We start from the raw sequence: 16,826 nt of genomic DNA, 5'->3' as shown, positions 1-16,826 counted from the left end.
TTTAGAGACAAATAAAAGAAGAATGACCGCAAGTATTCCAACACAATAACAATTGTGCTTTACCACAGCAGGGTTACAAAATATTCCCTGGTCAGAAATATGCAAAGCCAGGGATACTGCCAAAAACCACAGATATGATTATATCTTCGGGGTGGTTCATTTACAAAATAGTCCAGGACCATCAAAATGCCAACCTCTGGGCTCCTGCGTCCAGCCAAACTCTACCAGAACAAGAAGAAGAGTAACGTGCATTTTTATGTGTCTTCTGTTTACCTCTTCCTGCTTTTAGGAATCCAATTCTGGTAGAGAAATACTAAATCCATAAACTTTTATGCTTCCACGAAGTCTATAAAAATATACAGTCCTTTACAACCATTACAAGTCACCAAATAGATACAAAGAACTCAAATACCCACAAACAATTTCAAAGGCCTGCCGTAAACTAAGAAATTTGCAGGTTTTATACGCCCATTTTGTTTAAAACACGTCCTAGTGTGCAATTTAAAACACAGATCTTTATGCAGCCGTAAGCAGATTTTTACAAAACTGATGTTTGAAGTGTGTCCTCTGGTGGCAGTGCTGATGTTTTTCTTACCTCCAGCTTTTCTTCTTCCTCTCTCAGAGAAGAGCACCTCCCCCAACAAGAATCCCTCCAAGCCTCCCGTCATCTCCGTGCCACCCAAAGCTCCAGAGGACAAAACCCCCAACACGCACTTTGGAGTTGTCATACATGACAGAGGTTGGTGCCGACACAATCGCAGACTGTCTGAAAGGCCCTGCGTTGTTGCTGCAGCTGCTGGACTCTGTGCAGACAATGATTGTGGGATGTTTCTGGGGAAAATTATGGGGCTTTCTGTCTTGTAGCTAGTTACTGTGGAGTTCATGACCAGACTGTGTTAAACAGATCGCAGAGCTTAATGTTTAGATGTGGTCTGCTTTGTTTCTTTGTGCCTCAGAGTACAAACAGTCAGATGATAGTTGACACCCCGTAATGACTCTTTGGGAGAGAGATGCTGTGAGATTACACACAGCTTTAGGGTCAGAAATGAGTGTGTGTATCTGTGTGCGTGCATTTGACTTACTCGCGTCACAAGCAGGCCCTACTTTGCTGAGACTCACATTAATCTTTTCACTAACCCTCTTTTCTTTCTGTCTTACTCGCTCCTGCCTTCTCTAACTCTGTGACTAAGGGGCCAGGCAGTAAGTATACATCCCTCTGTGGCTTCCCTGTGATGTGCGTGCTTTACTTTTTTTTCTTTTTCCGTAATCACGTTTGCATGAATTCAGATGCAGTAATGACAGGTACGAGTTTAATTCCTATTTGCTTTTTTTCACCAGTTCCAGAGGCTCCCGATCGCCCGACCATCTCCATGGCGACTGAAAGTTCAGCATACGTCACCTGGATCCCGAGAGCCAATGGCGGCTCTCCGATCACAGCTTTCCGCGTGGAGTACAGACGCGGCCGCAGTGCCGAGTGGGTTGTGGCTGCAGATAACATCTCACCTCTGAAGCTGTCTGTGGAGGTTCGCAATCTGGAGCCTGGTGAGTTTACACATCGTTCACAACTTCTCTCTACAGTCCAGTGATGCAGAAAATGATTGATCTGCCCAGAGGAGAATTTCCTTTTTTAAGGAGATTTGAAAAATAGCACAATTCTTATAAATAACTTTATGCTGCCGTTCGGCTCGCAAAAACTTTACCCCATCACTGACAATGAAATCAACAATTGATAAACAGCAATTAGTTGTTGTTATTATTTCTTGGTCTATGTTGATTTGTAGTTGTCACTGGTCTGCAAAAATGCTGATGTGAAAATAAGAGAAAAAGTAATAGTGAGAATAAAATAAAATACCCAGGGACAATTATTAATAAGGGAAAATAAAAGTTTTATGGTCAAAGCATTGAGGGCTTCTCAAACTTTATAAACCAGATAAAACAGATCATATCATACATCAGCAAATAGTATATATATTATAAATAATATAAAGTTTCAACTATTAACAAGATTTCAGATGCTGTGCCATCAGCTGTTTTTCCCCTTTCAGTTCCAATACACCAACTAACAGCATCATATGAGTGTTGCCTGCTTAAGAAATCCAACATTAGCTTTTGCTTAGCAACACTGTACTGTAACACTGCTGCTCCTGTTGTATTTCTCACTCAGGATCCACCTATAAGTTTCGGGTGGCAGCCATGAACATGTACGGTGAGAGCCCCCACAGCATTCCCTCGAAGCCGTACCAAGTGCCGCAAACAAGCCCTCCTAAGACAGACCGTCCAGTGGTTGGGCCTCATATTTCATCCACGGATGCTATCAGCGACACACAGATCATGCTGCGCTGGACTGTGAGTAGTACATCATGGAAGTAGTAGTGGCATTCAAACAAGCGCATTTAGTAGTGAAAACAAAGATAAACTGTCAAAAATTATCAGTGAGTTTTACACAAAACTGCTGTATTTACAGTAATTGTGTCCACGCAGTATTCTAGTGCATTGACCAAAATTAGCATTTAAAAGGTTTTTCAGTCGTGTTTGATTATCTGGCTACTTTTGTTTCCTTGTGGATTTCCTTTCTGTGGATACTGTGAAACAGTGATGTCACAGCTACAGATATGAAATACTGTTGAAATGGAAGCAAGAAAGTATAAAAATGAAATACTAACTCGTTTACATTCTAGTGGCAACTGTTAGGACTCAGCACCTTTATGGCAGTGGCTCTGTTCGGTTGCTTGGGCTGGAATTTTAAAGTGAATGAGTAGAGAGCCAAAACGTTTCTTTCAGTGGTCACCGGAACTTAAGTCAGATCTGATTAAACCGTGCTTAAAAAGTCTGTTGACTTGTGCAAAATGCCATGCCATTGTGGATTTATTTACGCTTAAATACAGGGTGCCGACATGATCAGCATCTCCGGTTCAACCCACTGGAGCGCTGAACAATTGCTGTGGAAATTCATGTTATGTTAGCCAAGAAAAACAGCGCGTGCCCTTACCTACATGTGTTCTACGATAATGAGTGGAGAATTATGCCAGCCGCAACATGGTTGATAATGTTTTCCGCTTTTACTGATGATTCCTGTTCAGGCTCCTATAAGAGTTAAGTCTCCAAAGTTAAGTGCGCATTCATCAAAATGATCTGAACAACTTCCTGTCCCTGCATAACAGTGGAAAAGTTTGGCTGATGAAGTGACTTTTCCAGGTGGCTCACCTGTGTTTGAACTGATCGTGGTTCTTTTGCAGCCAATCAGACTGTACTGATAGGAGCTCTGCTCCAACAGCAAGAAAGGGAGGCCCTGTCCCTCTGGGTTTTGATTCTTCTGTCTTCAAAGCTGTTTCTGCCTTACAACAGTTTTGGTTGCAGATGGATGTAGATAGTTCCCCACATTTACTTAACCTCAGACAGCCTCATTATTTCCTCAACTTCAGACAGACAGTGCAATCACAATCTAGCTTGCAGTCTTGTACATCTGCTGATAACAGGGCCCGCTATTAGGTGCTGGAAAATTTCCTCTCTTTGTATGATAATTGCTTACCAGATTGCTGTAGTCCAACATAATCTTTTTTCCATCCCCATCCAGTATAGTCCCTCGACTAACAACAACACTCCGATCCAAGGCTTCTACATTTACTACCGGCCCACGGACAGTGACAATGACAGCGACTACAAAAGGGACGTGGTTGAAGGTAAGTGGAGCTACATGTTTTACCGCGTGTATGTTTTTCCACTGCATACCGAGTGAGTAACGGTGTAGAGTGTTTGTCGACAGCTTCCCCCAGTCCTGTTGTAGACGTAAGCTCGTGCTTTACAGATAAACTTGGAAGTGTAATGGATACTGTGTCGAGAGTGGTGTGCATTTTGGCGCGTTGATTTATAGAGAGTGCACTGCTTTCTGAAATCTGTTTTTAATAAATGGTTGCCAGCTAATAGGTCGGAGATGTAATATGAGCCCGACCAGACGAGAGCAGCTCAGGTTGCTGGGTGGAATGCTAACAGTTGAGCTGGGTGCAGGAAGGGAGGGAGGGGCATCCATTCACTTTGCCCATCTCTCCAGCATCTGAGTATGTGACTTTCCACACCGCCAGGGACAAATGTCTGTTTGGTCTTTGTCCCCAGCGAGCAGCTTGTTATTACACCGAAGTTACAAATTCCAAAAATTCAGTCATTAAAGAGAGAAATTTTAAGATGTGGATAGCTGCGTTGCTATAACATTTAAAAATTAGTAGATTTAAACAGGAACCTCTGACCAGCTTACACTTAATGTCAGATTTTAAGAGCTGAAAAAATGGTAATACCCATCAAAGCCCAGTGTTATAGTGTTATGGTATGCTCATAAAATTACAGTTTGGCAAATAAAGTATCAAATCAGACTGAGCACAAGATTTGGACTAAAGAAGAATTTGTCTTATTTTTTGCACTAAAATGTTGCCAGTTTCAGAAGAGTGGCAGAAGAGAGAATGGCACTTGAATCAATTGTCTGGTGATTAAATTGATTTTTTTCACATTTGCATGTAGCTGAGGCCAACCAACTGGTGACCATGAGGTTTAACTTGCAGTACCCAAAAAACTGACCAATTTTGAACCCAAGGCACAGTCGCTGCAGTCAGTCTCAGACAGGCTGGCAAAGGTTTGAAGATAACTGCCGACAATTAACAACCAATCTTATTTAGACTGTGCTGAGTTGAACATTTTGGATTTCTGTTCAATGTGATTTTCTGTGTATTTAGATGGGAACAGATTTGCAGCAGACAATAACAGATTTGGAATTTTTGCTGTTTTATCACAGTTAGTAATCGTGTTAGTCACAAACAGATTGCGTGCAACTGCCAGCTTAACGCCATTCAATTGCAAACCGTTAGCAGACTGATAGCCATCTAAATGCCCTTTTATTGCTGTCTTGATGCACTGAAGTTGCTTTGAGGACGGCAACTGACTGCCTCCATCTTTGAAGCAATGATATCAAAGGCAATTACGTAGTCTGTTTATTGCACATGGTGCAATAATGTTGGTTGTGCCACTGTCTCCATTCATTGTTTTCCTTAGTGTGACTGTAATATTATCCTGGTAACGGGAAATTGCCGACAGGTTTCTGACTGATCTCTTGTCCTGTGTGACTGAGGCCACAGTTGGAAAAATAAAAAGCTGATAAAATTGGACGTAGTGACCATAACATCACCTATTGACGTGTTAAGTCCCATTTTTTAGTCTTAAGCTAAAGGTTTTGGCCTTTTATTTCTTTTGAAACTACACTTGACGAGGGAAGGATGGGTCAGATTTAGAATACACTCATGCCATCGCTGCTTGCCGATCACAAAGGAGACCTGTCCCATAGCATACCCAGCCTTATCCTTATTTTCTAGAAGAGACCTTTTCTTGCAACAGTTTCTAAGTCGCTCACTTGCCTAGAGGCATTTTTGTTACGGTGATACTGACATTAAATACTGAGATTCAGTGTATGCTTCCTCTCTAAAAACGTGTTCCCACTAAAATTACCTCGGGACATAGGTAGTACATGTGCAGCGATTTATTATACTTGTTATGAAATGAAACATGACAAGTACAGCAGCTTATTTCAGCCTCATTTGTAGGAAATGTGGCATTTCCATGTTGGAGACTGTAGCTGTCTCATCTGTGATTTCAAAGCACGTAGTAGTGTGATAGTGTGTAGTAGTGCAGCAGTGGCGTGAGTGTGGAGTGGGAATACTGGAGGCAAGCCAGGACAAACATGAAGCTGCCATATATGGAGCTTGTCTCGAATAAGGCAACTGTCTGGGTCCTGGTGAGACTGTCAGAGAAGGAGACAAGGTTTGGGTGTGAAGCAGAGAGAGAGGGAAAGAACATGACCTGAGTGAGAAGCCTGAAGCGAAGGACAATAGGAAGCGAAAAACTGGCTGTGAGTTTAAACAAGTTGTGTCAACACTGACTTGTAGAGGAAGTGATTTCTCACCTTTGTCCCCCTTTTTTCCTGCCTTCCCAGGTATAAAAAACTGGCACATGATTGGACATCTCCAACCTGAGACCTCCTACGATATCAAAATGCAGTGCTTTAATGACGGGGGAGAGAGTGAATACAGTAACGTCATGATCTGTGAGACCAGAGGTAAGGAAACACAACGCTGTAATGCAGAAGAAATGACTCACACTTTAACCAAACCTCTAGTTTATCAGAAGTCCAGGCATGTTTCTGCAAAGGCTGTAACTTTAATGACGGGTATGATCACCAAAATTACACAACATAAATGTACTGGGTTTTATGAGCTCAACAACAATGGCTTGCATTTTATGGTTTGGTGCTGTACCTTGTTATTTTCCTTAACGCAAATGGGTAAAAGGTTGTTCCTCATGTCCCCTTCTTCCTCTCTTCTGCAGCACGCCAGTCTCCAGGATCACCCAGCCAGCACCCTATTACCCCATCTGACCCCCATCCTGTGGATACCCCAAGCCCTCCTGGAGGACTGCTCTACGTGATTGTGGGCTCTGTTTTAACGGTGATGGTGTTCATCCTGGTGTCCTTTATTATCATCTGTCTGTGGAGGAATCGTCAACAGAACAACATGCACAGTGAGTTTAATATCAAAGTAGACTAGACTAAAAATCAATACCCAAACATTGCTCAGGGTATGAAAAGCAAACTTTTTCTCGTAGCATGCTCTATCTTACACTGCTGTTCACTGCAAGATGAACAGCAAGCATGCAAGAGTTAACTCATTTTTGAGAATAGCTGGCCCCAAGACAGCTTGTGAAACATATTCCAAGTGTTCATTCCAAGTGCATATACAGATCCCACAGTGCCTGCAAAAGAGTTGGCCATTGTTAGATGAGCTCTTTATCAGACCCGCTGGATCTGTAAATAGCTGAAATTTTGTAGCTTAAAGATTTCGTAGACTGGGTCACTGGTTTCCACCTTTTATGTAAGTATGAGGGTCGCATATGATTCATCGCAGTTCATCAACATCTTAGTTGATCAAACAGTTGGGCACATGATACCTGTTACAATATGATATTTGAATTATGTCACCAGTGCTGAAATGCTTGTTTGGTTGCTTGTCTGGGGGGCTGTAAACATCATCAAAACTGGCAAAGCCACGCATACAACCCCAATTCCAAGAAAGCTGGGATACTCAGTAAAATGTAAATAAAAGCAGTGATTTTCGGGTCTTGCAAACCTATATTTAATTCACAATAGAACACAGAAAACATGTTTAAACTGAGACATATTAGTATGTCATGAAAAATATGAGCTCATCGAGAATTTGACGGCAGCAACACATCTCGAAAATGTTGGGACATGGGCAACAAAAGGGAGAACATTTTGAAACTAATTGTTACTTAGCAACAGGTCAGTAATGTGATTGGGTATAAAAAGAGCATCTTAGAATAAAATAGAATAGAATAATCCTTTAATTGTCCCACAAGGGGAAATTTGGTTGTAACAGCAGCCAGAAAGACACATATACAACAAACAGTACACAGGACACAGAACAGAAACATACACAATTTTTTTTCTTACATATTTACATCAAGGACAATGGTTACTATAAACAGAGTACTGTACAGTTATTAAATTAAATAAAATTAGAAGAGGCAGATAGGCAGAGATTCACCAAGTTGCGTCTACAATTTTTAACATTGTCAGAATAATATAAAATTATGAAGACTACGTTAAATAACCTATACTAAATAATATAATCAAAAGACTCTTGATGCCTGTGACTTTCAAGCTCACAGATGGAGCTGTATTGAAAACTAGAAATCACTACGTGGGCTCAGGAACGCTTCCAGAAATCATTGTCTTTGCCATCCACCAAAAATGCCACCATCACCAAGTGGAAAACTCTACTGCGGTCAGAGCAATCAAAGATTTTTAAATCATTTTATTTTGCTGTTATTTACAGCTTTCTTGGAATTGTAGTTTTACAGTTTTTTTTGTCTATTTAAGCAATATCCAAAACTATTCCAGCTGATGCCCTAAATAATTTTTCAAGCTAAAGTTACTCCAGAGCTGAAACTGGTCTTGTTCCTATCTTGATTGTAGCCTCTCTTGCTGCAGAGTTTGATGCTCCCGGCTACCTGTACCAGTCACCAGAGTTGAACGGCCATGTGCTCGACTACACCACGCTGCCTGGCAACAGTCGCGTTAATGGGGGTATCCACAGTGGCTATGGACACAGTGGCCAGATGTTACCCCAAGGATGCCATCACCTCCACCACAAACTTCCGAATGGCTTGGCACTGCTCAACGGCTCTGGGAATCTGTACACACCAGGTCCCCCGCATGGCCACAACGGCACCTTGCCGCACAGCACGCGGGACTGCGAGCACTCACACCCTCACCACCATCATAACGTGAGTGCTGAGGTCGTGGTGTCCATGTCCATGATGTTTTAAATTGTGGTATTTTACATGCACAGGTACAAATTCCATTCAGTGTGGCTTAATCTGGTGTTTGTGTCTCCCTGTCAGGGTGGAGGCATGTACACAGCTCTTCCCCAAACAGAGTCTTCTGATTGTATGAGCTGTCAAAACCTCTGCAACAACAACAGGTGAGATAGCATAATCTAACTCTTAAGCAAGGTGTTTGTATGGGTTTTTGATCTATTTTACACTTGGCAGGTGAACTGAAACGGGACTTTTCTTAATGGGCTTTGTAATACCAGTTGTATATCCTTTTTCTTATATAGTTATGTCCCTGTACAGTTTTCTTACATCTTCTCTTTTTTTCTCCAATGAAAATATGACATCCCCTTTTTAAGATTATTTACTTTCAATTGCAGTGATCAGTGTGGAAAATCAAATGAAATAACAAGCAAACAAGTGAAAAAAATCTGGAAATGGAAATTATTGGGATTTCAAATTAACGTTGTTTACTTCAAATTGGGCCTAAAAATACAGATCGGTCATATTTCTACTAAGATATCGCTGAGAAGTGCTCAAGAGCCCCTTTTGAGATCCAAACACACACACGGACACATTTGCCTTCCTTTTAGTCCTGTTTATGTATTTAAGGGTCCCCAGCATCACAGTTTACCCTGTGTGCACCCAGCCAGCAGACCTAATGAGTCCTGTGTTTATTTACCTCCGTCTGCTGGGAAAAGAGGGGGGTGAGGTCACAATCCAATCGTGTCCCGATTGAGGGAAGCTGAGTTCGGAAAAACAGGGACAACTTTGCTGCGTGCAACTCTCTGCTTTTTGGAACTTCACTGAAGAGCAAAACCACAATGTGTCACAGTTACTTAGAGGCTGTGTGGCCTGTAATCTCTGATGAAAACAGTTTTTGAAGCACGATGAGAGCGCTCCAGTTGTGTTAGAGCTGTCATTGTTTTGTGGACTAGTAATATTAATTCAGAGTTTTTCTGTGTCTGGTGGCAAACCTTCAGAGAGAAAGAATGAGCATGTAAAGCACTGCTAAGAGCTGTCAGAGAGTGAACACTCAGCAACGCACGGGCATTAATGAATGTTTCCCTTCCATCTCTGTTTGTCTCTGACCAGATGTTACAACAAGACCAATGGCACTTTCTCCAGTGGCACGCTCCCTCTAATGCATCGCGTGGCGCCGTGCCAGCAGGACGGGCTGGAGATGGTGCCTCTGGGCCAGGTTTCATCACAGTGCCGCGGCCACGACAGCCACACGCATTCTGTGGACCAGGAGGCCAACGCAGGATACCGATCAGATGAGCACAAAGAGTCCTCGCCCTCACAGCATTCCTGCTGTCTGATCAGCAACAATGAAACCTATCTAGCAGACAACACTGGTGAGACACGTTTTTCCAGAAAAAAAAAGTTCTTTCCATGTATTTTGTCTTCCATTTCTGCATCTTCTCACTGCACCTATTATGCAATTAAATTCCCAAGTTATATCCAAGCTTCTCACATGATTACAGATCATTTAATTAAATTTGCTATCAGTCGAATAATGAGGCTATAGAACAAGACTTAGGCGGGGACAACCTTGTCGCCTTAACATTATGTAGCTGTTATGATATCCCGGTCTCATTATTGCCCTTGATCATAACTCAAGAAGTGGGTGAAAGAGTGAGTCACTATTGCAAAGTGGAAGAGTTGAAGGAACCACGTCAACTCGACCACAAAGTTTTAGACCATGTAAGAGCCGCTGCAGAGTGGGGTCGCTGAGTGCTGAGGCACTTAGAGTGTAAAAGTCACCAGCAATCTGCTGACTCAATAACTGCAGAGCTCCAAAGCTTCTCTGCCCATCAGTGCAAAAACTGTGCAGCAGAAAGTTCGTGGCATTGATTTTCATGGCCAAGTGGGTGCAATGTGAAGGTGACCCAGTACTTACAGTGCTGGTAGGCTGATGTTTTCTACACATTTCCTAGTGGGAAAAAGATCCCATATGTAGCTTTTAACAAGTTGCTTTAAGAAATTAGCGCATTAATTTAAAACATTTACTTCTAGATGCTCACGGTTCAGCACTGTTGCATTGCTAGTAGATTTTTATATCACTGCCAATCCTGATGTTGTATGCAGACAAACTATGCGGCGTCACCACAAATTACACTGTGGGCCTCTCCAGAATCTCTGCTTGTCTTTTTTAATACAAATAGTAAACCAAGGCCTCTCGCTCTCTCTCACTCTCTCTCTCGCTCTGTGTGCAGCTGGGGAGGAGCCGGAGTGTGTGGACACGGAGGGGCCTGTGGTGCGCTGGGAGAGTCTTGGCCTGCCAGACTTGGACTGTGACGAAAAGCCTGGGTGGATCTCCAGCAGCAGCCTGGCGGGAGAGCTTATCCAGCCTGGCCCGCAGGAGGCCTGAACATAGCCCACACACAAGCACACTCTCCCACAGTTTGGAAGTTTAGAGAAAACAGACAGAGAGGCTGAACGAGAGCTGTGGAAGTATCAAGAGTGGAAAAAAGGAAGACCAGCGAGCGGTGGGATAGTCAGAGACACTGCATGTTATGGTGACGAGGACACTAAAGTGTTGATTGGACTGAGCTGAGATGAGCAACGTGGGGGAAAAAGAGGGACTACAAGAGACTGAGAGCGCAGTCAGACGGAGAGAAGCGAAAAGACACTATATCCCACTGGCGGGAAGCGTCTCATAAAAGATCAAAAACTCTTTAGATGACTTATTTATTTTTTTGTAGTAGTAAAATATTATTTCATATGAATGTATCTGTTTTAAAGAAAAAAGTTTGTCTTTTATATTATTTATGCCTTTTGAATGAGAAATACTTTTTATTTTTTGTTGTGTTGTGTCTCTATGTGTTCCACTCAAGTGTGGAGATTAGCAGTTGTCTGTGTAAAGTTTTGTAATAATATAAAAAAAAAAGATGTGGGAGAGTCAACAACAACCTTTTTCAATGTCTTTCCTGACCTCCTTCATGTGCAGCACCCGATGAATGATTGCCGTAGTGAATTTCCCCGCCTCGATCCAAACCCATCGATATTTCTGGCAGGCCTTTGATGTGGCTGTGTGATGGGCTGTTCCACTGCAGTGACCCCTGAATGGGGTGAACGCTCCCTGCACTGTTCAGATTAAGGCTGATGCGCTTTGCTTCACTGACTGTTTGATAAGTCATCACTTTACACAAAATCCAGTTAACTTTGAGAGCTCTGATGACCTGCTGACCGCAATCTATTAGAGAAATTGAGTAGTTACATTAAGACAGAGATGTTAAGTGTGAGCAGCCTAGATAACTTTGCAATGCATCAGTGCAAATGCTCGGCCACAAGCAGAATGTTTCTACGAACAGCAGGAAATACTATGTGCAAAGAAATCTTAAATCCTCTCGTCAGTGTGGCATCACTAGTTCTAAAAACGAAACGTCAACCACTTTACAAAGAAAACAGTTTTTAATGTCTTATTTTGCAGGGAAAATGGCCATAACAACACAGTGTTATTAAGTCTGTAACACTATTGTGTTAGTCTGCAGAAATGTCTCAAAGATGAAAGAATGAAATGAAACTCACTGCGTGGCCAGGTATCATAAAGGGCTAATTAGGAGAATGTAGCCAGTTTTCTTTAAACCGAAACTCTCAAGACATCACCTGACAGAGTTACCTGTGAGACACAGTCAACAGCTGGTCCATGTGACATCAGATTAAAAGTTCGGTGTAGTTATTTGCTAGAAGTAGCAAAGATTCTAATGCTTCTCATGCTTGAAAGTGCATTTTGTGTCACCAGTGAACTGAAGCTTTTAGTGGCTTTTGTCGAGTACCAGAATCTACTGCTGCAGTTTTACAATTTCTGTGAGGAAAAAACCAGAGTGAGAAAAACGTGACGGGCAGTGAGAAAAGCACCAAATAGAGGAAACCAGCAAATCAGTTGTGAAAAGTTGCTGTGTGATGTTCCTGCTGTGCAGATAACTCATTCATAAAACACTTGTACAATATTCTTCTCAAGTTTCAGCCTGTGTTGCCCATTTTCTAAAGGCTTAAAACCTCTATTGGTTTTAAAAATAATCTTCATGGTGTGTTGGCTGATTGAAGTTGATAGGGTTGCAGCAGGCGGATGACGGGGCTGGCTGTGCTTCACTGAGGATGACTGCGGTGCAGGCTTTCCATGCTTGGTGCCTGTCTGCCTGTGATTTTTGCCAGAGTTGGCTGCCAGTCCTCAGGCCCTGGCTCGCATGGCATTTCTCCTCCCACTGATGGTATACGGGATATTCCTGGCTCCTGGATTTGCTCGCCTACTGCTGAGGCGTGGCGCAGCATCTTCCGGCTGTTATTTTTATTTTTGATGGAGGTTGTTGTGCCATTAAGGCAGCCAGAGTCCATTAAGCTGACTTGAATTGTTTCCCAAGAAGAGTCTGTAGAAGTGTTGGCAGCCCTGAAACTCTAGTTATTTAAATTTACACTGATTTGATTGTGAGAAAGAGAAAAAAGTACCTATTGGCTCCAAACTCGGCATTACAGAAGCAGACTCAAGTTTCCTCTTAGCATTTATTTTATGTCCATACAGTGTCTATTGTTGCTGTTTGGAAAGAAAAAAGAGAACAAAACAATGGATAGGAAATGAAGCTGGAAATGAAGGAGAAATTATCCGGGGAGGGAGAGGGGATGCTGACAGAAGCAGCCTGGGATGATGAGGAAAAGATAAGGACAGGGTTGTCTCTAAATGAGCTGCTTCTCCATCTCCCACGTCTGTCAGTCGGCACTCTCTCCCAGCCCTGCCCTGCACCCTCTACCCACACAGCTACACCCCTTCATTAAGGAGCCCATGGGAACAAGAAAGCTTATTGTCCGCCCTGGAATTTTTGCCCCTTGCTGCAGAGCGGACCTGTTAACGCCAGTCTCTCTTCCCTCCGCCCACCATTCTTCCTCTCTCCCCTCTTCAGCACACCCTGAATGAATGCAATTCTTATGAATCGGGCAGTGTGCTGTTAACTCGGTTGATTCAGCCACGGGCGGTTTTATCCTTGAGATGTCACAAACCACAAGTGAAGCGTGTTGTTGTTGGATGAAGTCCAGCGGTGTTCCAACGGGCCCCTGCAAAGGATGAGCTCATGTGCAGAATGCTTTAAGACTAATAATCAAAGTCTCCCTCGAGGATATCTGGTCTTTATTTGCAGTCAGCCTTTGTAGCACACAAAAATGCTGCAACGTTTTCATTTTTGTACTTTCATGCTGTTGGAGCAGCTGGCTGATTATGAGCTGACTGCACCTGTTGGATATAATTAGGGGGAAAAATACTCTTAATCTTTATTTAACCTCCATTCCCTTAACTGCCCCGTTTTTCCTGGTAAATTTGCAATTTCTTTGATCGGACTGATCAGGATCCATAATGAATATACTGATGATAACTTGTGTTGACATGAGCTAATCTTCAGAGTCAACAGTATTAACAAGTAAGAAAAAATTCACCCTAGATGAAAAATAAATGAGGGTACCAGCGCAGGAAGATAAGTAGCGATATGTTTATTTTACAAATTAATTATTTAGGAGAAAACTTGTTTTATGTGCAAGCGTTTCTGTCATTGCTAAAAGGCTAAAACGTTTATTCAGTTTGCAGCCTGGAGCGATGTGCTTTAAAATGATGAAGTGTGTCAGTCTGCTCTGCCGCCGTCTCTCAGTCTGTTGATAGCAACAACACACAGAGGTTATCTAACGATCGTTCTGTACTTAAGGAAGGAATAACAACGCAGGATGGTGGTTATTGGAGTTCAACTGAAGATTTCACGAACAGTATATGTCACTGAAGAAAAGAACAAGTAAAATGAGTCATGTCCAGTGCACAAAAAAATCCAGATGGCTTTAATAATCAAGAAAATGCAAGAGTGGAGAAACACTGAAATGAAAACCACAACCTCAGGTCTACATGGTGTCACACGTTGTAAGTTTATATGGCTACAAAGATTGCAGGAGGCAACAGTGCGGTCTTTCACTGATCAAAGTGTTTGAGTGTCCTTCAGCCCAAACTGGTGTTTTCCCTGTATTGGAAGATGGAGTAAGTCGGTTAGTCTGGATTATATACACAGCAAAGTTTCTTTATTAAAAATACACAAAGATATTTATCTCGATTCACCAGGACGTCATTTATAAACAGGAATAATAAAGATGATGTTTATAAAGGGAACGCATTTTGAGGTACATTTTGTTCAAAATATGAATCAAACTTCTACAAACCATAACAAGTTTCAAACTTCACACCTTCAACGTAGATTTCTGGAAAAGCACTTGCAATCTTTAAGGCCAAGCTTTCTCAGGTTTTCTCATATATGACAAAGTAAAAGTATATATTTGGAAATTGTTGTAGTTGTGTAGAATTGCTGTAGGCTCCCTTTAACTGTGAAATTGTCTTCACCTGTATTTAAGAGCAAAACTCCTCTCTAACAACGTAAACTCTGAGACAAATTACATCAAAACTATTTGCGTTATTAAATGTTAGGGAACTTATTTGAGGGGGGGGGATTTGCATGAACCGCTTCTTTAGAGCAGATATATGTGAAGACATACACAACAAAATCAGCTGTCCTCTACATCCAGTCCAGTGAAGTAAAACGTTATCCTGGCCCCTTCCTCTGTATCGTACAAAGCCTGGCAGGTGTACGTCCCGGCTGCTTCACTCTGAAGCTCCTCTATGACTAAAGCGGAGGTGTTCACGGGCACGTGCATGCGACCCAAGTCGCTGGACTGAGACTGAACCTTCGGGCCTTGCCCGTAGTTATAAGCCAAAGCTATATTATTATCGCTTCCTGGTTTGGTGAAGCCCCAGATGAAGATGGTCGGCATAATGGAGCCACAGTCCAAGGTGACCGAGCCTCCCACAGTTGCGTTGGTATGGGAACGGATGTATTCCACCTCCTCGGGGTCAAATATCTCCAGACCTGCAACACAAGACAGGCAGAGTCAGTTACCTGCCTGTGACTGTGTGCAAAGAAAAGCTCTTTTTTTCTCAAGTAGACCAAAGCAACATTATTGACAGATTTATGCATTAATTGGTGTCCTTGGAAAACTTTTTTAAGACCTCACAGTTTGTTGCAAAGGAATCGTGTCAGCATAAACAACACATAATTAAACACTTACAGCTTAACGCCTCTGGCCACTTGATAGATCACATTTTATGATATCTCCGCCTGAGCTTAGCAATTTGACAAAATAATGATACCGGTGTGTGATAAAGAGAAATTCTCCTTGCCTCAACTCGCCTCCACCTGAACATTTTAAGGTTAAAGTACAATGAGCCTTTACCGTGTAGCGGAAGAGCCATCCAGCAGAGGAGAATGCAGAGATAAGGAATCATCCTCAGTCTCTCTGCGGTGCCACAAAGTTTCATCTGGAAATCTCAAGCCAGGGGGCTATTTAAAGCCTATCACAGTGCTGATAGTGTGTCCCTCTCCACTCTACACTGCTGTACACACTGAGAGTGACTGAGCGAGGCAGGGGGACTGACAGGGAGATTTCTTTCAAACTACACTGGATTCCCTTTAAATTATTCATCAATGCTTCCACCTCCCCAGTGTTGCTCCATTTTGCCTGTCTCTCCAGCTCTCCACTCATGACTGGGCTAATGGCTGGACCTGAGAGTAAAAGGTGTAGGATGTCACGGTGATGCCATCTCTTCATATATTATTAAATAAACCGGTGCAGATAGCCTTTTCAGAAATTCCATCACTTCCAGCGTGAAATGGAAACGAGGGTCTAGCAAGGTCAGAAAATCGCTAGCTCCTATCACAACGAGTTATTATTTACCCTATGAGAAGCACGCAACCTGAATAAATCCCTACACATTCACACAATCTTCCTAATGCATTGTGTCATCCAGTCTTTGACTCATGGAAGCAGTATACCCTTAAAAATGCATGTCTTTGCATTATTCATGTATGGATATTAGTCCAAAAATCCTTAGACTGCTTGTTCAAGTTGGACATTCATTCACTTATCTTTGTTGTTACAAAAATAGTCTGTGTTTGGACTAGATTTGGGGGGAGACAAACGTGAATATCATTAGCAGAGCCACCCAGCAGCTTCCAGTAAAAGCAAACTGTGTTTCTCAGAGCATCTGGCTAATGTTTGGGCCTGCAAGCTGCAGCAGTAGAGGCTGAAGCTGCACTCCATAAAACTGCTCTAACTGTGCACAGCTCCAGACTAGGCTGTGGAGCAAGCTCTAATTACTAAGGGCTTCATCTTTAACTCTTTTTTAGAGGGGAAAGGGGGACTAAATTTAGAAAGTGTCTGGAAAACAAACACATATAAAACAAACACATTTTGTGAGGACTTTAACCCCTTAATTCCATGTGTATCTTATTTGATACATGCAGTTTTTTGAGATATCTCCATCACAAAAGTTTGTAATGAGTTCACTGTCTTGGAAACCTTTTAACATGGAGCTACCTTTTAGAAGGAGGTGTTAGCATATTTTCTTACATACCACT

The 16,826-nt window shown here is 42.3% G+C and overlaps 2 protein-coding genes across 2 annotated transcripts in view; one reads left to right on the top strand and one right to left on the bottom strand.

Moving 5' to 3' along the window:
• Positions 1-11,119, top strand: part of cdon (cell adhesion associated, oncogene regulated) — a 31,956-nt gene extending 20,837 nt beyond the window's left edge. Inside the window, exons 10-19 of the mRNA XM_085371042.1 lie at positions 623-739; positions 1,339-1,542; positions 2,165-2,346; positions 3,575-3,680; positions 5,972-6,094; positions 6,364-6,555; positions 8,045-8,340; positions 8,458-8,537; positions 9,484-9,746; positions 10,608-11,119. Coding sequence (XP_085227168.1) covers positions 623-739; positions 1,339-1,542; positions 2,165-2,346; positions 3,575-3,680; positions 5,972-6,094; positions 6,364-6,555; positions 8,045-8,340; positions 8,458-8,537; positions 9,484-9,746; positions 10,608-10,762 — 1,718 coding nt within the window. The 3' untranslated portion in view covers positions 10,763-11,119. The remainder of the gene's footprint in view (positions 1-622; positions 740-1,338; positions 1,543-2,164; positions 2,347-3,574; positions 3,681-5,971; positions 6,095-6,363; positions 6,556-8,044; positions 8,341-8,457; positions 8,538-9,483; positions 9,747-10,607) is intronic.
• A 3,797-nt stretch (positions 11,120-14,916) lies between these two features.
• Positions 14,917-15,727, bottom strand: LOC146619279 (uncharacterized). The gene is made up of 2 exons (XM_085370691.1): positions 15,643-15,727; positions 14,917-15,278 (listed from the first exon to the last, which is right to left on the bottom strand). Exons 1-2 carry the CDS (start codon positions 15,725-15,727, stop codon positions 14,917-14,919), a joined length of 447 nt encoding a protein of 148 aa, XP_085226817.1.
• Between the last annotated feature and the right edge of the window lie 1,099 nt (positions 15,728-16,826).

The sequence above is a fragment of the Diplotaxodon limnothrissa genome, linkage group LG14 (genome assembly GCF_057381915.1).
Source record: "Diplotaxodon limnothrissa isolate DT_005_m linkage group LG14, D_limnothrissa_male_GT1.1, whole genome shotgun sequence".
NCBI lineage: Eukaryota > Metazoa > Chordata > Actinopteri > Cichliformes > Cichlidae > Diplotaxodon > Diplotaxodon limnothrissa.
Note: the sequence above shows the minus strand (reverse complement) of the source record. Positions and strands in the feature narration are given on the sequence as shown.

What these genes read in the sequence shown, in the direction of transcription:
- LOC146619279 (XM_085370691.1), bottom strand. Translation starts at nt 15,727, where the DNA reads ATGAAACTTTGTGGCACCGCAGAGAGACTGAGGATGATTCCTTATCTC. An exon ending in GATGGCTCTTCCGCTACACG is followed by an intron (nt 15,279 to 15,642) that starts GTAAAGGCTCAT and finishes CTTGTGTTGCAG; the next exon opens with GTCTGGAGATATTTGACCCC.